This window comes from Oryza glaberrima, chromosome 2 (genome assembly GCF_000147395.1).
Source record: "Oryza glaberrima chromosome 2, OglaRS2, whole genome shotgun sequence".
NCBI lineage: Eukaryota > Viridiplantae > Streptophyta > Magnoliopsida > Poales > Poaceae > Oryza > Oryza glaberrima.
In genome coordinates, this window is record NC_068327.1 from 6,216,377 (window position 1) to 6,226,203 (window position 9,827).

Below are 9,827 nucleotides of genomic sequence, written 5' to 3' on the forward strand. Positions count from 1 at the left end.
ATTCCTAGGCACCGAAGCACATACTACATAGGCTAATTCAAATGTTTAAACTATGGTAATGGTTGTTTTCTCATGTGTAATTTTTATGGCCATGGCTCTAATGTGTTTATGCAAATCTCACGTGGTAGTCAAGGTGTGCTTCGTTTACTATTTAACTGCAATATCTATTATTCTGTGGGGCCTTCTAGAGTGCATGCACATCAGAGCTGAATTGAATTAATGAGGGTAAATTGGTCATTTTTAGTAGACATTAATCTGCGTGATAAACCTTAAAACGTCATGCTTTACGGTACAGAGGAAGTATTGAAATTTGTTTGGTAACACTAGAATTTATAATATTAACAAAACAACCATAACCATGTATATTTGATTGTTTGTTTTAGAATGTGATCTTCATCAAATCATCACAATTTTTCCAAATATATTGCTTTCGCTCAAATTTTGTAGAATATTACAGAATATGCTAATTCAAACTAGCTTAAACAAGTAAAAAACCATGAATTCTAAGTGGGTTTCCTCAAAAATATAAGCATTGCATCATAGTAGCAAAGATACTTCGGCAAAGAGAACTAATTTTGAATGTTACAACGCTATTACGACTTTTTCTTCTTTAGATTGTTCATATGTTGGCGGTAGGCGGTAGCACAATTATACCAGCCACAACAGCTATAGCCAATCAATATGAAATCGTTGTCTCCTACAGTAACATTTTCACACATTGCACACCTAAAACATCGCAATTGATGTCTATGCTCGTACATTTTCTACCAGTACTTTTGAACAACTTCTTTGTTTTCACGGTATCATTTCACAAGGGCTTGTCCTCTCGAGCAGCCCTCTTTTACAAATTAAGAACCTGGGAGGGTTATACGTGCAAAACAACCAAAACGGAATAACCATGGCACCGCACGACGTCAATTTCCAATATAGCCCTTCTGGTTCCATAGGCTTTTTCTGGCTACCCAGACGAGGCGGGCGGCGCCGCAGCCGTCCACCCCCGCGGACCCCAAGCCCAGGAAGGAAGCTTCTCGAATCTTCTCGAAGCTCCCTGATCCTTCCTCCTCCCCCAAAACCCTAGATCCCTAACCCCATTCGGCCACCACCACCGCCACCATCTCCCCCATGGACCATCCATGGCGGTTCCCCGCCGGCGACGAGCTCTGCCCGGTCTGCGCCGCGCCGCACTTCCCCTTCTGCCCGCCTCCGCCCCACCCCTTCCCCTACGATCTCCACCCGCCTCCGCCCCCTCCTCCGCCGGAGTACCACGCCCCCTTCCACCCTCCTCCTCTTCCTCCCCCGCCGGAGTATCACGTCCCCTTCCACCCTCCGCCGCCGATGTGGGCCCCCCCGGGGCCGCACCCCTACGAGGTCCTCGACATGGAGGCCCCCCACAAGCGGATGCGCGTGGGCGATCCGTACGGCGACGGGATGCCTCCCCCGCTGCCCCCGCCGCCGCCGCCGGGGATGGTTCCCGTGGAGGGCGACCGGCTGCTCGGCTTGATCCGGGATCACGGCCGCCCTCCGTTTCCGCCGCCGCCTGGGATGTTGCACGGCGAACCGTACCCACCTCCTGATCGGTTCGGCTATGGAGGAGGGAGAGGCTATCCTCCTCCTCCAAATTATGACAATCCCTATGCGCATGAAGGCAGTTTTCCCGATTACGAGCACGCCGGGAGGTTTCCACCTGCGCATGAAAGGCTTGCCGCCTTAGGTTCAAGTTTTGTGCCTGGAGGACCTCAGGAGGGGTATTTCAACCATGATCACCGCTACAATCGCTTCCAACGCTCGGAATCGCCTGTTGCGCCGCCGCTCCCTCCACCGGCTCGATACCCTGAGGCGAGAAGCCGTTATGATTCCCACGGTTGGCATCCTGAGGCGGATGTTCCACCACCACCACCACCACTGGAGCCTCCTGTACCGTCTTCCTCAGATTACCATGCCAAGCCACCTTTGCAGGCTGTGAAATCATCTTTGTTTCCTATTCATTCTGGTTCTCCAGCCGCAACTGCGCACCCACCTAGTTCTCATACTTTGCATCAAGCTCACCTGATGCCTAATGCAAATCGTTACAATGGACCTATCCACAATGAGGTTTATCTTCTTCTCTCTGTGAACTTGTGTTCACTGGTTATGATTCAATACTTTCCCGGGCACTCAGAAAGCAGTACTTGTTGTTGTACGAATGTTTCAGGTACCAGGTTTGGCATATCAACCACACTTAGAGCAACATTTAGGAGGTGGAAGGCAAACCCAAGCTCAGCATTCCATCAACAATGCTAAAATCAGTGTAATTAGTGCCTGTGACTTGTTCAAGCAGCCACTTCGTGGGTCACGGCCTGATCATATTGTTATCATCCTCCGTGGGCTGCCAGGTTTTCTCACAACCGCTTTTATGTCCCATATGGCTGATTAAGCATTCCAAAGAACATTGCCAACACTGTTGACAGTTTTGTATGCTAGCCAGTGGCCACAGCGCTTGGTTAGACTAATTTTGTTATACTATGCCTCAAAAAGCATTCATCTTTTGTGTGGTAGCTTTACTGTACCTGTTGTTTGTTGAGATTGATCTGACCTTCTCTGCATATAACACCTGGGAGTTGCTGATGTTTCTTTTATACTTATCAAATGCCTATATTTTCAGTTCACAAAACAATACACATGATAAGCTCTTTTACTACTCTTCCATTCATAAATATATGTTGTTTCTAGAAATGCACACTGCTTCATCTGACTTCAATCATGATCTTAATAGAGGCATTTATATTGATCAAACTACTAAAATAACATCAATAATAAACCAATGGTTGAAATACTTTCATAGTGCTATTATTCTTGTAACATTTTACAAGCATATCATAGTAGACGATCAGAAACTTGTGGTCAAATTGGACCATGAAGATTGTAGACATTGTCTACTGTCCAGAGTGCTCGTAACATTTTTTTATCTGATTTTGATACATAACTTTTTTTCCTCTTATTGCACGCAAGCATTATGATCATGATTTAATAGTCTGCAAGACTGTCAATATTTTTTACTCTGGGAATTTATTCATATATATCTGTGTTACCACTGTTACAATTTATAGGTAGTGGAAAGAGCTATCTTGCAAAGGCATTGCGTGACCTTGAAGTTGAGAATGGTGGAAATGCACCTAGAATTCATTCGATGGATGACTATTTCATGATTGAGGTTGAGAAGGTCAGTTGAAGAATAGCAGAACCTATCATGAACCCTGTACACTAATTTGTCACACTATACTCAGAATTGCTTATTACATTTCTGTTTTATTTGATGGGTATTCTGTCTTGTAACTTGGTTTAATGCTCTTAGAAAGTTGAAGACAATGAAGGGTCAAAATCTTCTAGTACATCCAAAGGAAGAAAGCAGCTGACCAAGAAAGTGATCGAGTACTGTTATGAGCCTGAGATGGAGGAGGTGATGAAATAGTTTTTGTTTGACTTCATTCCTTTATCTCATTTATTATGAATGCTATTGCCAATTATTGGAGCTATGTTATGGCAAACTGTTTCATTTGCCTGAAAAATTAGTCTTTACTCATTAGAACTAATGTAAACCTTTAGAAATGTCACATTCCCCAGGTTTACTTTAAATAACAATATCAGAGCACATCGCCTAGAAGTTGCAGCACTGGGCATTTTGATGTTGAAAGGATATGATCTCCCAGACTGCAGTATACTTCATAACCCACATAGATGTGTTTCTGTTGTGGAATCTGTATACTGTACATGGGAGTATTGTCCATCATTCACATTTTCGATAATTGCAGCATGAGTAATTGTTTTTTTCATGTATTTCACTATTTATCATTTGATGTAGTAATTTTGCTAAATTTCTTCTTTATTGGACAGACGTACAGATCAAGCATGTTGAACGCATTTAAGAAGACCCTTGATGAAGGGAATTTTACATTTGTGATTGGTATGAGTTATTTTAAATATTGTTGCTTTAGGATGAATTAATGATTTAATGATTTAATTCATGGTGGTGGTAATTACTTTGGTGGTTATGATTATGTTCTGCCTCATTATTTATCATAAATTTCATTGAGTACGGAAAAAGCCCTATGCAAACTTTATCATATATTCATTGACATCATATTATTTCAATCTATTGGCTTTTCTTCATGATTGGATCTTTGTCTTATCAAGTTCAATGTTTGGTGGCCATTTTCTGGGATTAGGACATAGGCAATGGGTTCCAAGACATTGGGAGGATGACAGGACATCCATTTGTACTAGTGGTTTATGTTTTGTACTGTTTGAAACATTCAATTAAGCAACAGGCCTACAATGGCATTGTACCGGGTGATGCCTTCATTCTTAGCAATGGCTGATGCTGGATTTGTGGTAACTGACTTGTTTATTGCTGGTATCCCTGCCCGTTTTTAGTGGATGACCGCAATCTGCGGGTAGCTGATTTTGCTCAATTTTGGGCAAGTGCGAAGGTAAACTCTCAGTCTCTGTTGCGTCAACTGTGAGAATTACATTGCTTGTTGGAGCTTTTTGTTAAGGTTTTGAATCCTTAAGAGGGGTTCTGCTTTTTCTCCCCTTAGAACAAGAGGTGGCCTGCACTTGAAAAGCATACTTTAGTGCAAATTATAAGGCTGGAAAACACTATTAACTTATCTTGGATACACTACGAATCTTCTATTTTCTCTTTCCTTTTTTATTAATGGTCTCTTAATACTACTCCCTCTGTTTCAAAATATAAGGTATATTTTTTTTGCTAGCACAAGACTTTGACCAACAATTACTCTATTAGGATATAATTTTTGTGACACGAAATTGAATTTGTTAGATTCGTATTCAAAAGCACTTAATTATGATTATGCTTCTGTATCACATAAATAATATCCTAATAGAGCAATTGTGGGTCACAGCCTTGTCCTAACGAAACAAAACATGCCTTATATTTTGAAAAGGAGGGAATATTATAGTTATCCTCCTAGCACCCCCTTGACATATGTGTAGTGGATAGTATGAGAGGCATAGCATTAAGTAACTGTCATAAATTAATGCCCTGTTTGGAAACCATTTTTTTCTTTATTCCTGCTGGAATTGATAATTCCTACAAGAATTCGCGTCCCAAAGCCTTAATTAATAGCACTGTGCATTTATTACCACTAAGACACTAAGGCAGTCCAGTTTATTGGACCCTTCTCTCCCTTCTTTGCTGCAATTGAATGTACCTATACACCAGAGGGGTTATTTGGTTGTTTCTTAGTGCAGACTTATCGCTAGCTGTATTTCTGGTTTCTGTATGCAATTAACTGCATATATGTGCTTTCTTTCAATATTACATGGTTTGCCCAATAATATAAACCTTTTGCTCATTTATTTTCAAGGGTTTTTGGTTATCTGCTTGTTTTACATGCCCTGAATCAACTGTCGAGTTGCTAAAATGAATTCGGTATTTGTGTATCCGTGTGGTTCTTGATGCTTCAGTTGGTCCAAAGCATCTTTGACTTCCACTTTAATGGCACTATTGACTTCTTAGAATTTAGATGATATGCCCATATGACAAGTGACCGTTTCATATGATTGTAACTTCTAGACTAATCTGTGCAAATTTTGTTGGATTATACCTTGCCATTTCAGGAGGCACTCTGTTCCTATACCTTGTTCTTTGGAATTTTATTCTCTGAATCATTTTATCTTGTTGGTAGTCATTTGAAAGTAAGTTCACTGTTCTTCTATTCCTTTTGTAGAAATCAGGCTATGAAGTGTACCTGCTGGAGGCACCATACAAGGATCCAACAGTAAGTTTTCTTAACTATAAGCTATCTAGGCAGTCCTGGGAAAATCATATTGAATTTATTTGATTCATATATGTATCAGGCTGTAAAAAATCTTGTTTGCACTCCCATTAGTTATATTACCAATATTTACACCATATATTATAAACATCTGAGAATGTATTTCAGTTCCAGTAAGTACATGGGTTTACAGTAGATGATGTGATATCTTGTGAACAACAGGGCTGTGCTGCTAGGAATGTGCATGGGTTTACAGTAGATGATGTGAACAAGATGGCAGCAGACTGGGAAGAGGCTCCACCACTATATCTTCGACTAGACATCCATGTATGTTTTCTGATAGTATTCATATGATTGGCGGTTAAGACTTAAGACATGCTATTAGATACATGATTAATCGTGTTTTTCATGTTTTGTATTAATATTTTTAGTCATTATTCAACGATGACAATCTACGCGAGCATTCCATTCAAGAGGTATCCCATATCAGTATATCCCTACCCTACCAGTCACTTAAAGAGATCTATGTGCTCAAAATCTATTGTACTTCAAATAGGTGGATATGGAGACAGAAGACACTGATGGGGCCAGTAACACAGCAACTAGTACTGAAGCTGAAAACACACAGAAGGCTGTGTCTGAATCACTAGATAATGGACATGATCAAGGTACAGATTCCTATTATTCTTCAGTGATTAGTGTTGGCATTCCTTTGCCACAATTTATTGTAACATTTAAACCTTCAAAACTATGAGGAAATACTGTAAGTTACTTTACACATAATAGAAAGCCTTTTTCTTGTTCTGTTGTGTTAGTTAGTACTTATAATACAACCAAATACTTATTTGGCAATACTGATGAAATGTGGAGAGATCAAATCCCCTGCAAAACAAGCACTGTGGGTTTGAAATAGATGGTTAAATAAGTGCAACAGACACCCTGCCATTGTGAATATCAATAATAGTAAACTTGTACTATTCACTGTACCATGAATGTGGACCCACTGTTCTGATATTGTAGTGCATGCATCAGCAGTAGCAGACTGTTAGTTTGATTTGGAAGTTATCCTTAAGCATTAAAATTATAAGAAACACTATAACGGATTCTTAGTGAAAGTATTAAGGACATGTTAAGTCAGACCTGTAAAATTCTGTTTAGACATCTCAGGAGCAGGGAAGAAGTGGGACTCGTCAGAAGAAGACGACCTGGATGGCTACAAAGAGCTAGGACAGAGTAAATGGTCAAAAGATTTTGATGAGGATACCGAGAAGTCTGACCATGCAGAAGGAAGTACGCATGCTCTTTCTGGATTGGCTCAAACCTACAGCACGCATCGAAAAACAGTTACCTGGGGAGATCGGGTATGCCTTTTTGCTTCAAGGGAAAAAATGCATTGTTTTCTTGCATTTTGTTAATATCAAATGTTAGCGGCCTATATTTCTGTCATTGCAATAAACCAATCACTATTAAACAACTACCTTGTATTTCTAGGGAATTAAGGACAGATTAGTAGGATAGACAAATGACCACAATAACCTTATTTAATGAACACAATACATGCACACATTCCATATATAAACTTAATTAAAAGGAATGTTGAGAGTTGAAACAACAAGTTAGAGATGTGATGGAAGGAATGGATATTACAAGGAAATATATTTTGATGTAATTAATTTGCTTGGTCCTGCATTAGTAGAAATACAATTTTTATGGGATGGAGTACATAACTAATCGTATTTGATTGCTCACTTAGTATTACAAACACATATTTGATGATACTTATAAAAAGAAGAGGACAAGTGATGCCCTTATTGTCCTTCTGCAACTTCTTATTGGTATGCATCATTTAACTAGCCTCCCATATTTTCTGTTCTTCCCTTGCAGCTAGAAAAGGGTGGTTTTTCTATTGGTGCAGCTAAAAGAAGACTCACTTCTTCATTAATCATAGGACCCGGATCAGGGTACAATTTGGTCAGTGGTCTAATTGACTTATTACTAAAGTTTGGTACTTTCGCAGTCTTTGATCTTTCTGCATGCCCTACGTAGTTTCATAACTTGATCCTCTATCCTTGTATCTCTTTGCCATCTTATCCTAGTTCTTGCAGAAAACGTGGGTCATGAGAGTCATTAATAATGGATCAGACAATGGTCTAAAAGGCTCTGCGATGTAGAGAAAACAATTATATGCTTTGATTTTAACACTTTTAACTTTAGAAACTTCTTCATCTGCATACTCAATAAAAAAATTACATTCATTCTCCAAGTGCTAATGTTATGAAAATTGATTCTTGTCAGTGCTTAAAGTTGAGGGCTTGGGGCAGCACGTTGGCTCTTAAAAACCTGTAAGCATAGATGATGTAGCAGAGGCCTTTTTTGTGCGCGGTTGAAGCTGCTGTAGAAGTAGAACCCATGCTAGTAAATAACAAGGCTTAAGCAAATTCTTTTCGTCTACTGGGCACTGGCACTTGCTTATAGTGGGCACGCTTTTGAAACTGCTAAATGGTGTGATTTGTGCAAAAGTTTCTGTAAATAAATATATTTTTCAATTTTATAATATTTAATACTTAACTAAACATATCCTAATGACTTGTCTCGTTTTTTATGCTGCACAAGCCCTAACATCTAATTCGAACATAGCCTCAGACTCATCTTTCTTAGTTTGCAAGTTAGAAGATCCTCATGCTCATATTTGGTTAGGATTCTGAAAGGTTTATTAGATGGTTGTTTTTCCTGCTTTAGCCACATGGTACAGGAAGACCCATAGATAATGCATGCAGGAAGCCCCTCCCTTGACAGTTGGGCAGTTCAATTTATTTTCCCATTGCTTGCAGGTTTCCAACCCCTTGGCTGAAGATAATTCCAAGCAGGCAAAGGGGGTAATCAACACCGATACAAAGAAGCGATTCAGCGAACAACTTCGTGACGAAGGTGAATCCTTCAGGGCAGTTTTCGATAAGAGGAGGCAGCGCGTCGGAGTTTTTGGCAACGGAGATGGCGAGTGATCCTCGACAAGAAGCCTCCAATGGCCTCTCTCGATGGTCAGGATACTCTAGGCATGGTTTGGCCATCAGTTTTGCTTCGGAATCAGTTTTGCTTCGTTGCAATTCTGCGGCTCGGAATGTACTGCTGCTGCCTGGCTCCTTTTTCCCAATTTCCCCATTCACACAGTTCACGGAGAGCCCTTGTTCCGGCCTTGTGCCTTGTCCATGTGTACCCCTTTGGTCACAAACAGAAGGTAACGGGGAATGCAGATTTGTGGCACTGTTGTATCTGTAATCTGTCCCAATACCCAGAGGCTGCTAGTTAAAAAGCGCCCCCATAGAATGTAGCACTATCAGAAATGCTGAATTATCAATTCTTGTTATTTAATATAGAGATTTTCCAGAGTAGTACTATATTTGTAGTAGTGTTCTTATCATGTAGTCTTTACTTATTATGACTGCAGCCTGATGTCTATAAATACAAGGCACATGGTAGGAAGAGCCATATATACCTGTCTGAAATTTCAGTACTGTTGATTTTCAGTTTGAGTATAAAGTGTACCATTCAATACTCTATGTATGTGTTTTGGGAACTAAACAGGGCCTTAGGCAATAAAGTGTACCATTTCAAACATTGGGAGTGAAGTCTCCTGCTGTGTCTTCCATAAACTCCAGTCGCGTCTCGCATTTCTATATATCTTGCATTCAACTCACTCCGCGTTCGCTGTCTAAATCGATCTCCAATTTCAACTATGCCTATCTGTCAGGCCCCGTTTAGTTCTCAAAACAAAATTTTTCACTGTTATATTGAATATTTGAACACATACATAGAGTGTTAAATGTAGACGAAAAAACCAATTGCACAAACTGTGTGTAAATTATGAGACAAATCTTTTAAGCCCTAATTGCGCCATGATTTGACAATGTGGTGCGACAATAAAAACATTTACTAATGATGGATTAATTAGGCATAATAAATTTATCTCGTAGTTTTCTGGCGGAATCTGTAATTTGTTTTATTATTAGACTGCGTTTAATACTTAAAACGTGTGTACGTATATCCGATATG

At 39.9% G+C, this 9,827-nt stretch overlaps 1 protein-coding gene across 2 annotated transcripts; it reads left to right on the forward strand.

Moving 5' to 3' along the window:
* The first annotated feature begins 941 nt into the window (after nt 1–941).
* On the forward strand, nt 942–9,263 carry LOC127762701 (uncharacterized). Of its 2 annotated transcripts, none has more exons than XM_052287170.1 (13): nt 942–2,091; nt 2,192–2,372; nt 3,087–3,199; nt 3,332–3,436; nt 3,871–3,940; nt 4,411–4,466; nt 5,730–5,780; nt 6,000–6,104; nt 6,209–6,253; nt 6,334–6,445; nt 6,936–7,138; nt 7,662–7,748; nt 8,609–9,263. In XM_052287170.1, the coding sequence occupies exons 1-13, from the start codon at nt 1,123–1,125 to the stop codon at nt 8,777–8,779; spliced, it is 2,268 nt and encodes a 755-aa protein (XP_052143130.1). In that variant the 5' UTR covers nt 942–1,122; the 3' UTR covers nt 8,780–9,263. The 2 variants fall into 2 exon arrangements, with proteins under 2 accessions (XP_052143130.1, XP_052143131.1); XM_052287171.1 differs by having other exon boundaries at nt 6,945–7,138.
* Nucleotides 9,264–9,827: the final 564 nt, after the last annotated feature.